Below are 21,941 nucleotides of genomic sequence, written 5' to 3'. Positions count from 1 at the left end.
GGGAAGGGAAGGGAAGGGAAGGGAAGGGAAGGGGAAGGGGAAGGGGAAGGGGAAGGAAAAAAGTGGCCATCAAGCGTTGCTGGAAACAAAAGATCATATGGGCAAAGGCTGCCAGGACTCTGTGGGCTGTTTTGAATGATAGTCAAACAATTGGCTATGTTTTCCTTGCAGAACCACCTGCAGCTGGATTTTCTGACCTTTCGGTCATGGGGTTAACATCATTAACAACATTAACATCATGGGGTTACAGACCAGACAGCTTTGTCTAGTTCTTATGAGGGCCTAACCTGGACAAACCCCTGCTAAGAGCCAGAGGCTGTGGGCTTTATCCACCTGCAACGCTTTTTTTTGCATTTTCCGCTTTGACCTGTTTGGTTCTCTCCACAGGAAAAGAATATTTCTGGCCAATTCAAGCAGTATTTGTGGGTGGGAGTGTGGGGGAACAAGTAAGGCTTTTTATTCTGGATGAGTGCTGTGCACTCCTGCTGATGTGCTTGGCAGAGCAGCCTGTTGATGTGGCAACTCTGTTTTTCCTTTCTCCGTTTATAGCTTCTAGAGTCTGTAAGTCTGTCCCATATGTCTGACAGTTTGCTTGTGGAGCAAAGAGTGAGGCCTCAAGCATGTTCAAATCACAAAGGCCCAGTGCAAGYATTCTTGATTTACATCCAGCTATTGCCAAGAAAACCCCATGAAGCAGTRAATGCTACAGACTGACCAGCGGCACTTTGTTTGGACTCAGTGAAGAGAAGGTGGCCTGGCAATAGGTGCTGGTGCCATCAGGTGTGCCTCCCCCAGCAGCTGCACCTGGCACAGGCTTAAGTAAGAGTCTGTAGTCTTGTGGTTTAACCCATACTGTCAAACATGTGGGTGTAAAATGGCAAATAGACTAAACACTACATTGTCTGTGCTACTGGCAGAYGTTCAGCTGCTGTGCAGTTTTGCTGCCCAGACCTTGCAGTGCAGGTGAAGGCATTATCCCTTGCCCACACTTGCACAGCACCTAGCACCACACAATTGCGATTTGYAAACGGGGCTCCGAGGCGCTATATACTCGTTATAAACAACAACTACCAAGCCCAGCGTGGTAAGGCGTAACTAAAAAGCCAAGCCGAATCGATGAAGAGGGCCCAACGCGGGGGCGGGGAGCCGGGAGCCGGGGCCGCCCCCGCGGCTGCCGCTGCAGGAAGCGGCGGGCGCGGCGCGCTCGGGGGCGGGCGCGGGGTCGGCTCGGCCCAGCGCGGCGTCGGTGGTGGCTCCGCTCCGCAGCGCAACTTCACGGGGYGGAATTAAGCGGCGCCCCTCGGCACGGCACGGCACGGCACGGCTCGGCGCGCCCTGTCTTGTCTTGCCTCGCCTCGCCTCGGCAGGGCCGCACTGGCGGCGGAGCGGCAGCGCCGGGTGCCGCGGCCGCCTCCCTGGGGCGGGCTGACATGAGATCATTGTCGGCGGCGCCAGCATGGCCTCTGTCAAGAGTTGCGGCCGGGCTGGGCCGAGGGACGAGGAGGCGAACGGCGACCTGGACCGCTCGCTGCAGCAGATGCTGCGGGCGATAGCGGAGGAGCGGAGCCGCGCCGGGCTCCGCCAGGAGATCAGCGGCCTGGGTGAGGCGGCGGCGGCGGCGGGGGGGAGGCGGGAGGAGGCTGGAAGCGGCGCCGCAGAGCCGGGGGCGGCGGCGGCTGCGGGCAGCAGCCGCGCCGCGGGAAGCGCCCGGGGGCAGCGCGCCGGCAGCGTCGGGAGCCGGGACCGCCCGACGCACCCAGGTAGGAGGAAAGGGGGCCTGAGGCTCCATCAGGGGCTTCTGGCTTGCCGCGTGCTGCTGCCGCCAGCCGTCATCGCCCTGGAAACCTGTTGTGCGCTCCGGGTCTGCGGTGTTATTGCGAGGGAAGGCCTCGCCTGGCTCGCCCGGGGTCGGGGGACGGGCGCGATCGGCTGTCCCCTCCATTGTCTGAAATGCCCTTGGAGGAAGACGGGCGGGAGGCACCGTGCGCGTCGCTGGCTTCTAACGAAAAGGTACGCGTCGTGTGCTTTGCAGTACAAACGAAATACTTCTTCTATTTTTCCTTTTTTCTCTCTCTCTCTTTTTTTTTTAAACTTTTCCCACCCTATGGGATCTGTACAGCTCTCAAACGATCTCTGTGTGTAGCTTCTTCCCCCCCCCCCCACCTCAAGTGAGTCAGACACCTCCCTTCTCTGAGTAAAATGACTTCATGCTGCTTGCCATGGTCTAGTAGGTGCATAGTGCTGTGGTTCTTGGTGGTCAGTTATTTTCTTAACCGTGGGGAGTTGCTTTGTGCTTTTCAGCTATCTTTAACTTGATTGCTCGCATCTTAATGCAAATTTTGCATGACATGTCTTTATTTACTTCTTGGCAAAGCATACAGGTTGCAGAATTGAAGTTTGAAGTTGAAATTAATTGATGTTAGGCAACAGAGTGCTACAGTAGCTTCCTTAACCAAATGCCTTCCCATCAAGAAATCCTTCTACTCTATGATTCTGTGATTCTAACTAGGCTAATGAATAGGGATGGCTCAATATTATAAGCAACAATAGAGATCATTTGGCAGAAGTTCTAGATATGAAAAATTGTTTTACCTTACTCAAATTGGTGTATATCCTGGACTGAATCTTGTACTATTCAACAAGCAGATGAATGCCCAGAAGCCCTTGTAGGGTAAGGGCTTTACATTATGAATGCTTAAATGAAATACTTCTATTACTTCTTCCATATGGCCTTTATTAATGGCTTTACCTTCCTCAACTCATTTATAAGGCCTAACTTTCTTCATTTTTGAGTTTTTCTTAGAAACTCAGAATGGGATTTTTATTGGAGTTTTAATGTCTCTTGCAAATACTGACCAGGAAAATCCCACTGGTTCTCCTTCCAACCTTTGTGTGCCTGCCTGTCTGCCAATGATTATTGTGGCCTCTACAGCAAATGAGCTCTCCCCCTTCTTTTTTTGCCTTGTGTGTAATGAAAGTTCATACAAACAGAATGTGATTGAGTCTTTCCTGCTTATTTGTGTTTTACCTAATGGAATTGGATCTCTGGATTTTACTGTAATATAAATGTTACTGGACCAAATAAAGTGTTATGGCAAACAAACTGCAGAAAGAAAACTCAAGGAAAGGGGGAGGAGAGAAATCCAAATGCCTGTGAGACTCGTTCAAGAGCTGTTGTCAGCTCATGTTTTGCTATGTAGTATTTGAATGAAAGTAAAGGCTTATAGGAATAGAAATGTTGCCATTGGTGATGTGCGTGCACAAACACACACGCACACGTATGTATAAAATATACAAATATACATACACATGAAATTAGAGTAGGGGRAAACTGTGCTGGCTGATGAGATCATAGAAATACTTCTTTCCCACTTCTGTTGAGCATGTATCTGTGATAACTAAACTTGAGAAGGGTCCTACAGTGTAACTTTGGGCTAATCATGCAAGTAATGGGACAAGATTTCACCCTTATTTTACCAGATAAGAATTAGTAAGAAAAATCTCAGTGAGAATTGCTTAGTTGGTTGCACTGAGAAACTGATACTGGTTGTGCAGATTCTGCTGTGAATGTCTAAATTGGTGTGAAAGTAAAGAACATAGTTATATGTCACTACACGAGTGTCTTGGGTGCTGAGTTTTATATTGAGGGAACGGGATTGAGCTTCTCACTGAAAAACTGCTATTTGACAAGCTCTAGCTGTTATGTCTTGTCCAGGAGTGTGGTGTCCTGCAAGCAGAAAAACACAAAACATCCTCCTGCCCTGACAGATAGGATGGTAGCTGATAGAATGGACCTCCTTGTGCAGTGGTGATGAGACAGTGCAGTAATTTTAATGCGCACATGAGGGGAGTGTGCATTAAAATCACTGCATAGTCTGCGGTGGCTATTTTTGAGCACAACTACTGAATATCCGTTCCCAGTTGGCATTTTCCTTGCTCATCCATGAGTATTGCAGGCTCACAAAATGGGACTCCTCTCAGGACTGAAGGTGGTTGACTCAGGTAGCCAGATGAATGTTTTAATTGTTGCAAAATCTGAACAGCTCTCTTATTTATACAAATTGCCACTTAAAGTTTGAGAGGAGCTTACTGGCAAGCCTTCTTCAGTTCTAGCAGACAGAGAAGCTCTCTGTACTGTAAATCTTTTTGTATTGAAAAATTTTCCAGATCTCTATTTTGTGGTATGCGCCATGTTACCTAAGGTATAACCTGTGAATTAGTGCTCTTTTTCTCTGTTCCATTATTTGTTACTGGCAAAGTAAATGCTTTTCTTGGGAGAAGTGCTAGGCTTTTGGAGTTGTGCTCCATTGAAATTGTAATTGGACATAAGGACTATCAGGTGTGATCTGTAACTTAAGTTTATGGTATGTCTGGACTGCAGTTGAAAGTGCTGTTGCAGGGCAGGCAGCATACTCAAATAGCCTTAGTCTAGCTACATGGAATAGTAGTAGCAGTGCAGGTGTAAGAGCACAGGTCTTCGCTGGAGTTCAGTGCTCACAAGAGCATTTGTGGTTCCATATGGGTTCATGTGACCTTCAGAGAAGCTTAGTCTGCTCTGCACATCTTAGTGGTGCTATTCAAAACGGTTGGAATTATCATAGTGTCTACAAGTCACACTCTTGGCTGTGGAGCAGATATACTCCTCTGCCTTGTTTTGGGTAATTTTTTTTTCTCTCTCTTTCATAATGGCCAAATCCCCTTTGGCTGTCTCGGGAATCTTAGCGGGTTAAAGCTCTTGTGGATTTCTCTTGTTCTCTTGAAATCACCTGGCAAACACTTTCATCCTGTAAATACTTGAGTTTTCCTCGGGGTTTTCAACTCATATATACTCAAATGGGACTCACCGGGTCATAATTTGGGGAGCCCCCTTCCTCTTGTGTGTTTCCTTTAAGTGATACTCTACTCCTCTCTTAAGAATGAAATTGCTATTTTTGCTGATGAGGGGTTTTGGTGGGAGGAGTTGTTTCATTTCAGGTGTGCTAAATGCGTGTTTGTGTAAGTATTGTTTTTAAAATGTAAATCCCGGTGTAGATCCCGTGGGATCTTCCTTATTTTCCTGTTTGAGTAATGTAGAAAGTACAACCAATCTTCTGGCATCACACTTCAAAATAATAACTCATGTGACTCCTCATCATGCTACTTAGAAGGAAGGATGATGTTACTTTGAGAGGTCAGCATATTAGTGGCATCTGCTTGTGCAGAGTGTTACAGTAGTATTGCTCTCTATTTGCTCTGAAATACAGTTTGCTAGAGCATTCCTCTAGCAAAATAGTTCTTGTCCTTGGGGAATGACAGACTGCTATAGCTTTTCTGTTTTCTTTTCTTTTTGGTTTTTTTTTTTTTTTTTTTTTTTTTTTGGTGCCTTTTTTTTTGGCCAATTTTTTTTTTTTTTTTGTGTAGATGTTCATTGGATGGCCATGAATACTGTGCCCTTTGCTTAGGTTCGCATTAACTAGATCCTAAAAGAATGTGAACCACAGACTTTTTCAACTGCTGCTTTTTTGTTTGGATTCTCTTCCTTTGCTAAATTTACTCTCTTCAGCCAGGCTGCCTGTACCTCTCTGAAGGCCAAAGCCCTGCCCTGGGAAGGTGGAGTTTTTTGCTTATTTGGGGTCTTTTTCAGTAGTGTCTGAAACTACTGTGTACTGTTTTAAGATGCTTAATTTCTCTGTGTCCTTCTAGCCTCCAGCAATGAGCTGCCCTGTCTTTAGTCTAGCAAAGTGCACTTGGATGGAGGTGTGACATGTGGGAATTTATAATTAACAAAGAAAAACAAATACGTAGATCTGAATAAATAGCTTAAAACTGCTGTCACCAAGCGCTAAATATCTTTAGTTGTAGTGATTACAAGAGCTTGGTGGAGAGGCCATATCCTAGAAAAGGCCTGCTAGTCTTATTAGTGATGAAGTTTTCTTTCTTTCTGGTTTCCTGTTGGTAGAGGAGATCATCTAGTATTTCTCTGAAGGACTTGTGGGAGTTGGACAGAAGAGGGCATGCTTGGCATCAGGGCAGGAGAAGGAGGAGCAAGTATCCTCAAAGTCTGAGGATTGCTTGGACTTGTTTGTTGCAGGCACCCGCTTCAGCACCTGTCATGTGAATAAAGACAGGGAGGTGATTCACATGCCAAAGTGTCTTGGTGAATAAAGCCTGAAAATAAATAGGTCTCTAGCCTTCTGGAGGGAAGGAAAGGTGAGGTGGCATATACTAAGTGCTCATGAATGTGGGTGTTGTGAAACATGGAAATGCAAAGGCCAGAGTGGGAAAACATGGGCATAGGTGTGAGGGGGAGAGGGAAAAATTTTTGGAAAGCTGAAGTCAAATAGGTTAAAATTGAGAATTAAGAACAAGTATGGATTATATGGATCTGAAAGTACTAAATGCAGGCCTTAATTTAATTAGAAGAGTTTATTAGATTATAATAGTCAAGAAGAATATATTAGCTTCTAGGACTTAAGCTGCTGAGTTGGTAAAAGTATCTGCTGAGAATGTGTTGAAGTGCAGAACTAGTTTGACAGGAATATATTCTTTGTTCCTATTTATTCCTGGAGCTAGTTCAGTGACTTGTTCAGTCAAAGATGAGAAACTTTAAAAGCTGGAAAGTTTTGTTTTTCATTTGATCTGTGAATAAACAGGTATGAAAATTACATCTGTTCTTGCCATAACTTGAGGGGCATATATAACCAAATTTGCTAAATACAGATAATATCTCTCTGTAATGAGTTAATTTAATATATAAATATGTTGATAAATTTACTTTCTTTTCATTGTACACATTTAAAAGGATTTTCTTTGAGTTTGTAAATACTGCTTTTATATAATATTTGTCCGAATTCTTTTGTCGTATTTATAAAACATTTTGCAGCTATTGAATGTGAAATGCTCATAAAAGAGGAATATTCAAAATGTGAAAATCAGATACTTAATTGTAAGTAATGATAAAGTAAAAATAAGTGCTTATAGAGTGACTTCCTAATGAGTCTTCCAGCCAGGAAGGATATGTGTTTCTTTTGGAAAAGTTCTAGAAAATGCAAGTGCAAAAGAAGATTAAAATAGGTTATTTAAATTGGAGTTAAAGTAAGTACTTTAAAGTCAAAGTGACTGTAGCCAGGTCATCTGGCTATGGAACCTCACACTGCATTGTAGAAAGGTAAGAAAACAGCATAGAAAATTCAGGAAGAAAATTGGAATAATGCAAACTTTAGTTTTAGCAGCAGAAAGGGAAGGTAATTTTAAAGCTTCTTTTTTTTTTCCTCCCCAACTCTTGAATATGTATTGACATTTGTCCTGTACCAGAGTATGTGAGTATTTGTGTATCCAGGTATGTGACCATGGTGATTTGGCTTGTGGTTGCCTGCCTGCCCTGTGCATGAGACCGAAGAGGTGACTGGTTTGCTTGCACGGCCATGCGAGTGCAGTGGCCACACTGGCCTTCCTTGCTTTTTATCCCAGCACAGCATGAGTGTAAAGATCAGGGCTAGTGATGGTGGGGGAAAGAGGAGCCCAAAGTGCTAACCTGGGATGGGCCTTGGTAAACACAACCCGCACAGTGAGTGCAAATTTGAGGGAGGGTAATTTGGACTTGTCAGGCCCAGAATGGGCAATCTTAAAACCAGGACTTGATGCCAGTTTTTAAGGTAGCATCTCTTGCTGTAATGCAATGCAAGTGGTTGAAGGCTTCTGCTGGGAGACCTCATTTCTGGCAGGGCTCTGCTAGGTGGCATGCTTTTTCTTGATGAGATTTCTTTCTGGTAGTGTCACAGAACAAAAGAGAGGCTGTGATTTTTTATTGCAGTGATGAATTTCCAGGACTGTGGCAATAGGGAGTAAGAGGGCAATAAGTGAAAGAATCTCACATTAGGAGCGTGAGACATTGATGTTTGGCTAGGATTGTGTAAGATTACAGACAGAAGAAAGTAATAATCTTTAGGATTGTAGAAGAAAAGAAAATAACTGATTTTAGAAGTAATGCTGGGATCTTGTGCCCTAGGACTTGATTCTATTGCTTGTGAAGCCCAGCACAGGATATTTAGGAATATCAACAGAGAATCTAGTCCTTGATGTTGGTTTCCTTCTTGCCTAATTTCCTAAATAAATTTGTGGGCTCTTTAGAAGCTGATCGTTTCTATTTGTGATTACTGGCTACTGCACTGTGGAGAACAACATTTTGGGGGTACAACTGCAGGGCTGTATTCCTCCAAGGTAAATAGATTTTATTGCAGTGGTTCATTTAAAATTTTCTGTTGGTTATTTATTAGAACCCTGTTCCCACTGTCATAGCTAATGGTGTGTCAGTCTTTCTATTACAAGCCAATGTTTTGGGGGGATTTGTAATTTGACTATAAAAGTTTGCATCTGGCAGAAGCTTGACAGACTTCATTCCAGATCAATAATAAAATGTGGTCTCTCTTTAATACAGCTTTTACATATTTCTGAGCAGTTGGATTTTTAGTTTATTCTTGCTTTTAAATGGAGACTTAGGCTTACAGGGTTTCCAAGTCCTGCTTAAGGATATACAAGTCCCAATTATAAGAGTCAGGTTGGAGATGCTGAAAAAGGGGATGATTTTAAAAAAAACAACGACCATTCCCCCAGATTGTATGGTTCTGTGTGAAGATCCCCTTCTAGGTTGGTGTTGCCATTACAAAATGAGCAGTCTATCTTTTAAAGCAACAAGCTGTGCTGTTCTTCTTGGATACCAGCAGAAGCTGCTGGATGCACATTTTTTTGGAAAATGATCCCTTCACAGCTCAGTTATGAACCTGTAAGCCTGATAATGGATTATTTCTAGAATATACATCTCTTAAGAATGTAGCAGTGTACTACTTCACACCATAATAATTTGGAATGGTTGTTCTGGCATTATGCTTAAATCTTTAATGGAGGTGCAGGTTGCAACTGAGTTGTATTTTTTAATCAAGATGGATGGATCTTTTGTATGGATTAAAAACACAGTTTGTCATTATATGTTCTGGATGGATCTTCTAAGGATTTAATGATATACCTCGTTGGATTTTTTCCAAAGAAATAAAAAACTGAATTTCTCAAAGGATGAAGCATGAGTGTCTCCACTTTTTCATAAGCATAAGCAGGATCAGGATAGCAGCTCATTGATGTTGAAAGCAATACCATGATAAGGTGTAAGGAGAAAGTCTATACAAAATCAACTCATGGTCTCAGGAGGCCATTGAACGGTGATGCTATAGTCAGTATTCACAAAGGCGTAAAACAAGCTTCATTTGTGCTGTTTGCAGCTCCTTGGGCCAAACAGGCCAAATGTCAGAGCATCTGAGTTGCATGTGTGTGGTTTTTTTTTTTTTCCTTCTAAAGAACAACTTGTTTTGCTCTATGCAGGAAGTTAAATACAGTCAAGATATAGAAACATCAGATACAAACTCCTCTAGAGAAGTTGTGGCAACTTGGGCACACTTGACAAAAAGTCCCGTTCTGTGAAATTAATGGAATACAAGATAAAACAACAGTCCTAAGTAACCGCTGTTTTTTAGATTATTAACATTGAAGGTGTGAATGTTCTACGTGAGGATTTATAGGGCTTGCTGCAATCCCACTTTGGAGACAAGGCTTTAAAACTGAAATTCTTCTCAGCGTGTTTTGCCTGGCCTCCCTGTGTGCTAGTGTTATGCAAAAGTTGAATCCTGAAAACTAGGATATTCTTAACCTCCCTTTCAAACCTGAAATGAAGATGAAATGAGGGTAATAGAATTGGAATTCCTCTAGGGGTTCCTTAAGGATGTTTCATTAGGGCTTTTGAAATTAAATCTCTTTAAGGTGAATGTGTTGCTTTGAGGACAGGTAGTATGTTCTGGCATTAAGAGAAATTGTTTTGCGAGGAGGTATCCTTTCTGCTATGACAGGAGGAGGCAACAGTTACTGATGCTCTTATTTATGCTGTATCTGATGTTTCAAGATACTCTCTGTATTCCTGTTTTCTTTTTTACAACTGGATCTGTCGATGTATAGTGCTTGGCAGGCGACAGATATTGTCCTTCATGCTAGGATCAATATAAAAGCAGGACAGGATGTTTCCTGGTACAGCAGGGTGCTGTACGTTCAGAAGCGACTTTGAGGCCACCTGATCTGTTGTACTGTGCCTGCTACCCTCAGTGCTAAGCTACGTTGTTGGACTCTCGGTCTTTCCCCCTTTTAACCAGGATGTGCTCAGTGACCCGGGCTGAGACTGCCTCAGGTTCTGGTGTTAGTGTTTGGGTGATGAAAATCTTTATGGCTCAATAGTGACCTAGCTTTCTGCAAGCTAGCCACACTGCAAAGAGGGGCCTTGTATTAGTAATTGCCAGAAGCCTCCTGCACGCCTGAATTTTCCATTTCAGGGCACTTGCATTAGGCATTGCTGAGGATTTCTCAGTCCCTGTGGCTGTGGGGTGTACGGGCCTTCGTGTGACAGCAGGCAGCACTTCATCTTTGACTACTTGGGTAGTGTCTCCTTTGCTTAAAAGGACGTGGAAGGTAATTATATTTGGGAGTAACATAATTTTTATCTCCAATCTCATTGTTAGTTAGCATGTCTGAATACCAAGCTTGGATAAAAAGAAGTGTATCTGGAATTTTTGGTCTTGTCTCGCAGGGCTACATTTGATCACTGGGAACTTGTGAGAGTGGGATTAAAACGCTAGTGAAGCGTAAGCTGTCTTCACCCTGTATGATGTCCGATTTAACTGCCTGTAGGTGCTGAAACATCATCAAAGTGAGGGAAACGTTTTGAAATGGATTTACAATATTCTGTGAAGAAACGTGAACAGTTTCACCAAACCTTTATTACATTTTTGGTGTGCTTATTCAGTGAGCAAGTACAGGTGTTCTTGAATGTCTAACAACGTTGTACATTCAGAGTACCTTTACTTCTCTACCTTAAAAGACTTTGAGGGGTGGGTTTTAGTTTCAGTGAAACTCAGAGCTTCGTACTACACAAGGAAGGCTGTTCAATGTGATTTAAGTAACCTGTCATAAGGAGATATGTTTATTGTCTTACAAGGGTCATTCCTGCTTATTACTACTTGAATTAATCTTTTCAGAGCCAAGACAGAGTCCTACCAGACAGTAAGCTCATTGCAGTATGTCTTAAAGGTGAAGCTCTGTGCAAAAGTAGGTGACTCATGAAATAATTGTGACCCAACTTTATACATTTTGTAGGAATGTAGGAAAATACACACACACACACACACACACACACACACACACACATATATATATATACACATATATATATTTTGCTTGGTTTTAGTGAGAAGTTTAATTCTGCCTGAACAATGACAATCTGAATGAGTGGCCCACCTTTCATATAACCAGGGTGGCCAAACTTCCTGTAGCCAAAGCCTCATGTGAATATGATAAGGCTCTGTTTTCTGTTTGTAACAGGGAACTAGTTTAATCAAATATGATAGTCCAAGCATAGATTATGTTGTGTTCTTAGGGTTCATACTGGACTGTGCCTTTTTCACCAGCAGTTTTTTTTTCCCTTTAATTAAATGTATCAAAGGTGCAGAGATGTGTTTGAGGTGCTCAGATGATACAAGACTGCTCTGGATGCTTTTGAAATGTTTCATAATTGGAATGATTACTATGAAATGTCTCATTTTCTGTTCAACAACTCATTTTTTGGGATGTATGTATATCTCATCATGTGTATTTAATTCAAAATATTGATTCTATGAGAAAATAAAACTAATTCATTATGAAAGAATGGTGCCCTCGGTACGTATTTCATGTTTGATTGCTCCTAGTTGGTAAAATAAACTTATTTTATTGAGGAATCCTATCATCACTGTTCTAACTGACATGATCAGTGACACTAGCCTAGAGCCAATGTAAAAAAAGAACTGGTTGGAAGCCTAACATCAAAAATGAAAAAAAAAATAAACCAAGAGTAAAGTCCAAAGTACATTCTTTGCTACTTTATAATTGTTGTTTTGCATTTATTTTAGAAATACCATCTCTAGGTATCTTCAGCATAAAGAGATTGAGAAGTTTGGAATCATTTGCCTTGGAATCTTGTCTTGAGTCCTGCTCTAATATTTCACTTCATGTGGAGTGAGATGTGTGAGGCCTTTTGTTTTAGCTTTTGTAGATGGTACTAGAATATAGATGTGACACTGAGCAGAGCTACTTCTCTTTCTGGAAGCTGTGCTTTCCTCTGCGTGTGAGGCAGTCTGCCTTACTTGGCAGCACAGCTAGGAGCAGTGGCTTCATCTAGTCATATTGTACTGGCAAGAATCTTCTTTGAGTATTGCCAGAGAAGAGAAGATCCATTGACATCTATCTGATGCTTACTTGAGACTTTGTTTGCGGTCCTTAGTGAATTTGAGGTTTTATCATTAGTCTTTGTTTTTACTGGATATTTTGAGCAATACAGAAGGAAGGGAAGGGATGAGTCTGTCTTTAAAGTAGAACCCAGATAAGTCCGTAATTGACATGCAGGCACAGAGGAAGAATATACCAATGGTTAACATAGGACTTCAGAGATCTCGATTTAGTGTCCACTCTTCTATGGATTTCCTCTGTGATTTTGAGCTAGTTATTGGTGCTATTTGGTCTTGTGTTCCCTGACTAATTAGGAAATATTAATTCATTTCCTCAGAGGAAAAATGCTCTGTACTGTTGACAACTTTGCAATTATGCTACGGGCAGAGGATGGGTGGGAGTTGATGGCTATCCGTAAGCAGCATCCCAGAGGCATGGAATAGCATAGCAATGGCAGAGTAAAGCGATGGATGTGTGTGCTCATCCCAGCCTGGATTGGCCTTTTAGCTTCTGAATTGGGTTGTTTTGCAGAAGGTTTGAGGAAATGAGAATAACAAGGAAAACAGAAGACTGACAGTTCACAGGAGCAGTGCTTAGTTATTCAAGGGCTTTGTTCCCCATTTGAACAAAACCAATGGCTGTAAATAATGTTTTGCTTTATTAACAAAACCCATAAGCACAAATTTGTCCTTTTTTGTTTGTTTGTTTSTTTGGAGACTTTTTTGGATCAAAAGTTGAATTCTGAGTTCTGTTCAACTTCAGTTATCCTATGACTTCTGCACTGGTCTGAGAGGTGAAGAAAACTCTGTGTTGAAATTTTTCAACAGGGCAAAAGGAAGAATCACACATAGGCTTCTCCTTCCTCTTTCTACTTTCATGGCAAAAACCATCAAAATGAATTACAAATGTTTATCTTCAGTAAAATGCTGTGAAAAATGAAAATGTTCTGTCTAGATGCATCGCAGAAGGGGCTTGCACATTGGCTTAATGCTCACCACTTACTTGATTGCCACTGTCTCTAAACAGGCTGAGGGTATTTTCTGAAATTCATGGATSAAAAATTGGCTGAGGCAAGTCTGAGTTTCATTGACTATCTAAAGCCTTTATCTCTTTGAATGTAGGATCTGTATCGTAGTGCTGTGTCAGTTGGTTGCTGACTGAAGTGGARGAATGTTAAGACTTACCTTCTTTACCACAAAACTCAGGTGGTAACATCCAAAGGTAGTAAATATGCCATCAAAATTGGGAAGGGGAGGTCATTATGTAACCACTGGGCAGTGATGTAGGGGGAAAAAAACAAGACTGACGTTGCCTTCTTGTGCTTTTGCTGAGGAATTTTCTAAATAAGACCTTTCTTTCTCAACTCACATGTTCCTATTTGAGACCTCCTAACTGTCATGAGATAGATCGTGATTTCTCAACAGCTGAGAGCTGCGACTGTTTCTGTTTTTTATCAGCCRTATTTCTTAACCAGTCTGTAGCCCACCGAGTGTGTCTGGTTGGACAGCCAGAGCTGGGTGTGTGGAGGGTGGGAGAGAGACCTGGGGAGGAAGAGAGGGCAGCTGAAATGTCCAACTGTGTCACATTATAGCCAGAGCCAAAGCTAGGGGGTCCTAGATGTTTAGACCAGTATTGTATCCTCTGGACCACTTCGCTTTTGTATACCTGTGTGCAGGCCTTTGAGCTCCATTGGAATTTCTAGTTGTGTAAAAAAAAATCTCTTTGAGACTGGGGCTCTGTCCAGGGGGGTGTTTGCTCTTGTTATCTGTGATACCGCAAGCTACTTGCAGAGTCTACAGGCCAACCAGAGGCTATTTCCTTATCCATTTGATTGTTTCCCAGTGAGGTGATAAGCTGTTGGAGGAAACGTTTTTCTTCTTTGTATGCATGAGACCTGTTCAAAGAGAGGGCCTTGCTACAGTACTTCTGCAGTAAGAGGAAATTTCTTAAGATGTATGTAGGTGAGTGGACTTCTTTGGAGTAATATATAAACCGTTTTGAGGAAAATAAAGGAGAAAAAGACAGTGCCAAGGATCTGAGCATTGAGACTACTGTCTTTTAACACTTGTGTGAGTGAACAGTTGTCTTATTCTGATATTCTGCGTATCTTCAGGAGATGAAGTAATGAGCGAGCAGAAATTTTTTGCAGGCTGGGAGGGAGCAAAAGAGGATCCAGAATATAAGGAAGCTCTAAAAGCCCAACCACACTTGGTAGCTAGTGTTTAAACTGATATGTGTTTAGTTTAAGGGATAATTTTCTGTAGCCCAGTGAGTTTCAGCAGTCTTTCAAAATACTATGCAAAGATTGGTGTATCCATTGCATTTTTGTAGCCCACATCAAATTTATTCCAATAGATTTTTTTTTTTTTGTAATGTCAGATGTGGCTGTGTCAGGTAAAAATAGGTTCTTGCCTCCAAACGTTCATGTTATTTAACAAGTAGCCAGTATGCACATGCTTAGAATACACTTCAGCGTGAGTTGTAGGACCAGCTGWGTTGTGTAGTCTGCACAAATCTTCCACAAAACTTTACTTGAGAAGTTGGATCAAGGGTCATTTTGTGCTCCTGTGGGAAGGAGTGAATGAGGTGCAAATAAATGTGATAAGGAAGATCAAAGGCACAGGTCAAAGTCTCCAAAGTTCAGAAAGCAGAAATTGAAGTGTTTCAGAAATAGTGTGTGTTTTTTTTTTTTTTTTTTTTCCCCTCTCCCTAAGGTGAACAAGAGTACTTCATATGGAGGCAAGGATGTGAAGATGAGTATCGATATATAGAATGATGAGGTCAGAACTGGACAAAAAAATCTTAATTTGGGAAGAAAATGTGTTTCTAAAAAAAAAAAAAAATACAAGAGGACCTAGTATTTGAACTATGGTGTCCTTACACCAGGTAACAGCTCTTTGTGGGAGCTATTCTACTGTTTTTTTGTGTGTTTTTCTTGTTTTTTGTTTTTTACTGTTTGTAGGAGGTACTAGAAAAAGCAATTCAGTCTGTGGATATTATTCTTCTTCCATTGTAGCTTTAGGAACATCTGTAACACATACTCAGATAACTTCTGTGAATCACTTCTCTCTTGTGTAAAATTTAGTACAATATAAAATAGGAAAAAATTGTCTGAATTCAGAAGGAAGTGTACAAGATCGTAAGAGTAAGGAGGCAACTGAAAAACATGTAGTGTTTGATTGCTCTTCAACACCAAGTGTGGTGTTATATAGTAGTCAAGCGGATGAAATTTTCAGTTACTGATATAGTGGGCTCTTATGAATTTAACCTTAGAAAATGAAAACATATCAATTATTGGTTTTGCTTTTTGTTAGGCCTCTTTTTTTTTTCTGTGTAACATATTATTGATAAGACCTTTTCAAATGGAAGAGTCCTGGGCTGAATTTTATGAATACGAAACCATACAGTTTCAGTATAGTTTTGTACTCTGGCTGTATTTTACATGTACTCTGAGGGCTGTATTACACCATCTTCTGAGCCTGTTAATGTTTCTTCTTTGCAAGAGCAAAAGATCACTGTTTCTGGCTGAGTGGAATTTGCATGTAGGCAGTCTTTCTTCTAGGCATGCTAAACCTCTGCAACAGGAAGATTTGAGGAGCAGGGAGGAGGAGATCTGGTCTCATAGTTTTGTGGAAGGGCATATGGATGTCCAAAACTAGTTCATATTGAATTTAGCTGGTTACAAGCACTGTGTTCACAGAGCAAATCAGCGTTAACCAATTTTGGAGCTATAATAGTTTCATGAAAACTTTCCTTCAATACAGACGAAAGAGCAAGCCAGATAGTAGGAATTATGAGGGAAGGGATAGAAATCAGTGTTTTGCCACAGAATGACTCCATAGCACATGCTCATCTTCAGTGCTATAGATGAAAAAGGTTCAAAGAAGGGCAGCAGGGATGGTCAAAGGTATGGGAATGGCTTCCATACAAAGGATAATTAACTGGTAGGCTGGGACTTTTCAGCTTGGAAAAGGGTTGTTTGAGATCTTGTGTAAGTYGTAAAATGAAGGCCTATAGACATATAGGCCTATAGTCATGAAGAAGGCCTGTAGACAGCAATTGCTCACTGGCTCTTCCTGTGCAAGGTGCGGGGGCCATTGCGTAAAGCTACAAGTTGGTAGGTTCAAAAAACCAGAACACAATGTATTCTGTATGAACTTCACAGTGTAAATCAGTGCAGTTCCTGATGCATGAAGCTGTAGCTTGTAAACATTTACATGAGTTCAAGGATGGCCTGAACGGATTGGYGGAACAGAAATCCAGTGGGAGCTGCCAGATAGGACTCTGTCTGGCACAGGAGGTACCTGAGCCACAAATTAATGGGGATTGTAAGTGCACTGAGAAATGTGGTACACATCAGCCTTGCTTTTCTGCTCTTCCCTGTGCCGTCCACATTGGCTACTGTTTGAAGCATGATATTTGGATAAGCAACCTTCAATATTGATTTAGTGTTCCTTTGTTTTGGTGTTGTATTCATTGAAACAGAAAGGAAAATGCTGTCCCGTGGGGCTCCCTCACCAGAAGTGCCCTGTAACAGCATTTTACTAACTAATGGCTCACTGCAAAAAGAATCGGAAAACTTTCATGTAATTTCTTACTCTGTAGTTCTCAGTTACCTGAACTTCACTTACCTGTGCTATTTCTAAACTCTGCTGCTCCAGCAATAAAGACACTGTAGAGTTCTTGGGTATGTAACTTTGGATCATTAAATGCTATGTAAGAAATTGTGCCACCCAAAAAAAAAAAAAAGGTATTAGTTCCAAGCAGCTGATTAAGAGAGATGGAAAAAGAAGCATTTATATATCACCATTTTATTAACCAAGTTAGATGCAGCCAGTGGCATGACTCTGGTTTGGGAAGAGATTAAGCTAAGATTTTATGTGGTAAAGTATACCCACAGTGGTAATTCTAGACAGTTTATGACAATTGTGTTAATAAGTGATGTTTAAATGGATCTCCAGTATGTTCCCTGTGTAACCATTGATGCTTCTTAGGCTCATCTGTACTTATGTTATTATGGAGTTATAATCTCCTGCAAATTTGAGCATTTTTGACTAAGAATAGTTTTTCCTGAGCTACATATTAAACATTTGGAGGACTTTTTGTATGAACTGATCTGTCTTAGTGACAGGATGAAAATATTGCCTCATTGTGACAGCTGGAGTAGAGTGAAGCGGGACTGGTAAGTGACTCCAGACAACTCTTCTGGTAATTTTGGACTTTAGCTTTTTTCCTCACTATTACCTTTTTCAGTAATATTCTGATTCATGTCAGGGGCAGCATACTGCAGTTAATCTGTTACATGTTTGTGAGGTTTGTTTGAAATGAATGCTAAAGCTTGTGATGCAGTCTCCTTGGATTGGTTTTTAAGAGGTTACTTGCACTTTTGCCTAGACATTAATGCGCCAGAGTTAATGGAGCTGTTGGGACAGCAAAGACAGCAGCATGGGCAATGCAGAAAAATGGATGGTGTGAGGCTAAGAGATGATCTAATAGTAGCCTGCAAATATTTGAAAGACAAGACGTTTGAATATTTGAAGTTACTAACACGACAGAGCCAAGCTACTTCATAGAGATATGATGCTGGAAGGGGCGATGATAGCATGCAGCAGCACTGGGAGGGCAGTGCCACACTGGAGCAGGTTACCTGAGAGAGAGRTGGGGGAAACTCTATCCTCTGAGGCTCTCAAGACTTGGTGAGCCAAAACCATAGTGGCCTGATCTAATGTTGGAATAGGACTCCAGAGGTGGTTATGATTCGGTGAAATTAATGGTGGCTTGTGGCCAGTGAGCTGTGGTTGTTGGTGAGCCCAAGGCCTGTTCTTCTACCTCTGTTGGAGCTTTGATTGAAGTCTTTGCCTGCAGGAAGTGATACAGTAATTGCCTGCAGTCTGTCCAAAATTCTGGTGCTCAGAGATGTGAACAGGCAATTCTCCTGTCCTACCAGAAAGTTGAGCTAACAGTTTGGGAGACACTAGTGCTTTCTTCCAGTTTCTGGTATCAGTTAGTTGGATTATTTTTTCCAACTCTCTCTCTTTGCAAAAGATAGATCTTCAGAACAATTATGCAGCCAACACGATTTTATGCCTTCTATACAAAATGATATCACTTGGGGCCTCTTCTTTGAACTTGATATCTACATATACGAAAGAGTTCCTCCAAGATAGCCAGATGCACTGGTTGTAGTTATCTTTTTCTAATCCCCATTCTTTAATCTCCTCCTTYTGTTTGAAGAGTTGAAGATTTTCCTTCATGATTCAAATGTGTAGTAGCATTGTGCCTTTTTCTTCCCTTTTGCTTTGTGGGATGTACTTAGCTAACTTTTGGGCCCTAAAATGTTGAAAGAGACCCTTCAGTCCTTAAGAGTCATTAAACCTTGCTCTCTACTGTGTCTGTACTCTCTGTTCTGTCCCCACAGAAGTTTTTGCAGCCAGCACCTCTTTCAGTTACTCTCTGTTATTCACAAYGGTCCTTCTCAGGTGAGCTTGAGCCTATATTCACTTTCTGCCCCAAAATACTGTAATTTTTGTTGTTGAAAACTTGCTGAGACTTTCCCTTTACCAAACTGACTGCTGCAAATGGGAGAATTTGTACTTGTGTCTGGGGATTTTTTCTTTTCCTTATTCCTTCCCCTTCCAGGTCTGTGAGCATAGGAATAAGAGTGGGGCTGAGTGAAGCCTTTAAATGTGTTAGGAGACTTGCAATAACTGTTTGCATCTTTGACTAAAATTGCTATCACCATGTTCTTTTGTGTGCAGTATTAATGTGTGGTGCCCAGAAAGGCTGCTCACCTGGGAAGGACTATGGGGAATAAAAGAGAGTAACTGAAAGAGATGCTGGCTGCAAAACCTTCTGTGGCTTAATGCCTCGATGCACTAAAGGGAACTGATTGCTGTTAGGAGGAAGAGAAGAGGTTAAAGCAGTGAAGTGCTACTAGGAGAAGGTGGGTGAACAGATTATTTTTAAAAATGGTTGTAGGATAGCAAGACCAACTTCTTTAACTTCAGCAAAAACAATGCTTAAAAATAAAAAAAAGCACAGTAATCTGAAAGGTGTATACTACCTAAGGCCTGAGATTAATGTAGTCATTTATTTTCTAACAGTAAGGTTTTAAAGGGACAACTAAGACAACCTTTAGAAAGACCTGCTCTGGTAAGTTGGGCTTACGCTACTGGTAGGCATAACTGGGTGCCTTGATTTATGTTCGCGTRCTTTCAGGCAAGATCAGCAGACGCTGGGCGGTGGGGAGGGAATGGAGTGGGGTGTGCTAACGTCCTCTGTTGTTTGCGCAAAGTGTATTTCTTTTGCTAAAATTTGCAATCAGGAAGAGATTAGTACGTCATGTTTGGTGGAACACTAACGATACTGTAATACATCAAAAGTAACTGACAGATCAGCAGCCTGAGRTTCTCCTTTCTGCTAGAGTCTGATAAAAGCAATTCCACAGAGGAGCCATACTCTGATCTCTAGGCRTTAATTCTGTGTCCGTCACTCTTCATGTTTGCCAGTGGCTAATTAAGAGGAGGAGAGGGAGATGCAAAATGCATTACAGAAAGTACTCTAATTACATGTATTGGGAATTCTGTGTATATATTGTTACATTAGCACAAGTTATCCTTGTCTTTAATTATTAGATTCTGTAGTTCAGTTCTGCAGCAAAACTTCTTGGTAATCAAGTCAGATTTACACAAAACACTCACATAATGATTGAATTCTCAGAGAATAATAWATTGCTGGTTCTGCTGCAGAACTTGCACAAACATTTGTTGTACTTTGGTAGCCAACTAGTTCTAATAATCACCTAGTAACTTCAGGGGGATTTTACCAAAGGCTTAGTGGTTTTTTAAAAGTCTATAAAATTCAATAAGGTGATAAAGGATCATAGTGCAGGGACACTATAGTAACAGGTAATGGCATGCTCATCTAATGAGAGAGCAGAACAGAAGTAGCTAGTATCAAGTGACAAGATCGCTTGGGAGAAGTGATCTAAGTTTTTTATTTACAGATGGGTTAAGTATTTTATTCTGCTTTAAAAACAACTAATATTTGCAAATACTTAAATCACTGTGAACCATAAATGAATTCTGAAGAGTTCAGCCAGTTTATAAGCTGAGGATTCTGAACTTTGGTTTTTATTTGCTAGGTTTATTGCCTTTAAGGACTGTTTATTTTTTCTTTCAGTTGCACTTTCTACATTGGAAAATACTATCACGTTTGAGTATATTAATGAAGAGTCAAATGCCTTCCACAAGAAATGGAAGAAGTAGTAAAACAYGCCTTTATATGTGAATATGCGAATATGCCATGGTGGACTGATCTGCTGTGTTGTATTGGTATTAACTAGCACATCTCTTAAAAATATGTCGAAGTATGTTATCTGCTTAGCCAAAACCCTCTCTATCACCAGCATTTCCAAAATGCAGWGTTTAATGTTGCAACTGCAGGACTAAAACTGCAGCAGCCAATTGCTTGAATCTTGCACTCCACAGTTTGAGCATTTTAGCTTTGTGTGTGACCTCTAAGTCACATGTTGTGGTGATCATAAAGTAATATTGCCACTGAGGTTTAGTTAGATACTGACAGTTGGATTTGCCATTAGATTACGTTTGAAGAAAGGTATTTTTGCATCAAAATCAAAAATTAAGTATTTGGGGGATCTATGAACTAGTTGCTTTTGATAAAATCAAAAATGGACAGGTTTTGGCTCAATTGGAAATCTAGAATGAATCAGGTAGTTAAATGGGTGCATGGTGGATCTGTACTATTTTTCTACTTCAAATAAAACAGCTCTTTGCATTTATGTAGAGAATTGCTATTTTTTCACCTACCCATTAACATAATTTTAAATGAAAAGCCAAGTAAAGTTGGGGGAAAAAAAAGATTTTACTTATGGCCTGATCTCTTTTAGAAGAAGAAAAGGAGTGTCTGTTTAGTTTGGTCTTGGTTTTCTTTTTTTCTTTCCTTTTTTTTTTAATACTGCTATAAGTTATTTCCATATGGAAGAGAATACCTGGAAATGTGTTCTGRAATGGGTTTAGTAGTATGAACACTAGAAAATTTTATGCAGCTTTGTTTCTGTTGCTCCTAACTTTTTACATGTTCACAAGCRGCAATCTGTACTTCTAAATGCCAAATACTTCCAAGGAAAGAAAAATTTTATTCTTTAAAAAGATTATACTGAGGTTTTGACTTATTTCCTGGAGGTATTGTCCTTTGCAGCCTCTTCAGTATATGCTGAATAAGTAAGATGTCATATTTTAGAATCACAGAATGGTTGAAGTTGGAAGGGACCTCTGGGAGATGATCTAGTCCAACCCCCCTGCTCAGGCAGGGTCACCTATAGCATGTTAGACAGGGTCATGTCCAGACGGATTTTGACTATCTCCAGAGAAGGAGACTCCACAGTCTCTCGGGGCAACCTGTTCCAGKGCTCTGTCACTCTCACAGTGAAGAAATTCCTCCTCATGTTCAGGTGTAACTTTCTGTGGCTCAGTTTTTGCCATTGCYTCTTGTCCTGTCGCATGRGACTGCAGAAAAGAGTTTGGCCCCATTCTCTTGACTCCCTGCCTCCCCTTAAAGTATTTCTAGACATTGATGAGATCCCCCCTCAGTCTTCTCCAGGCTGAACAGGCCCAGCTCTCGCAGCCRTTCCTCATAGGGCAGGTGTT

General features: G+C 41.2%; 1 protein-coding gene across 1 annotated transcript in view; it reads left to right on the top strand.

Annotated features, from left to right (window-relative positions):
• Nucleotides 1–1,219: 1,219 nt before the first annotated feature.
• The window catches only part of KIAA0930 (KIAA0930 ortholog), an 85,983-nt gene continuing 65,261 nt past the window's right edge, over nt 1,220–21,941 (top strand). Inside the window, exon 1 of the mRNA XM_085324441.1 lies at nt 1,220–1,601. Coding sequence (XP_085180567.1) covers nt 1,457–1,601 — 145 coding nt within the window. The 5' untranslated portion in view covers nt 1,220–1,456. The remainder of the gene's footprint in view (nt 1,602–21,941) is intronic.

Source organism: Rhea americana, unplaced genomic scaffold (genome assembly GCF_003343005.1).
Source record: "Rhea americana isolate MKP2758 unplaced genomic scaffold, rheAme1 scaffold_91, whole genome shotgun sequence".
NCBI lineage: Eukaryota > Metazoa > Chordata > Aves > Rheiformes > Rheidae > Rhea > Rhea americana.
The sequence above is the reverse complement of the archived record's forward strand: the minus strand, read 5'-3'. Positions and strand labels throughout refer to the sequence as shown.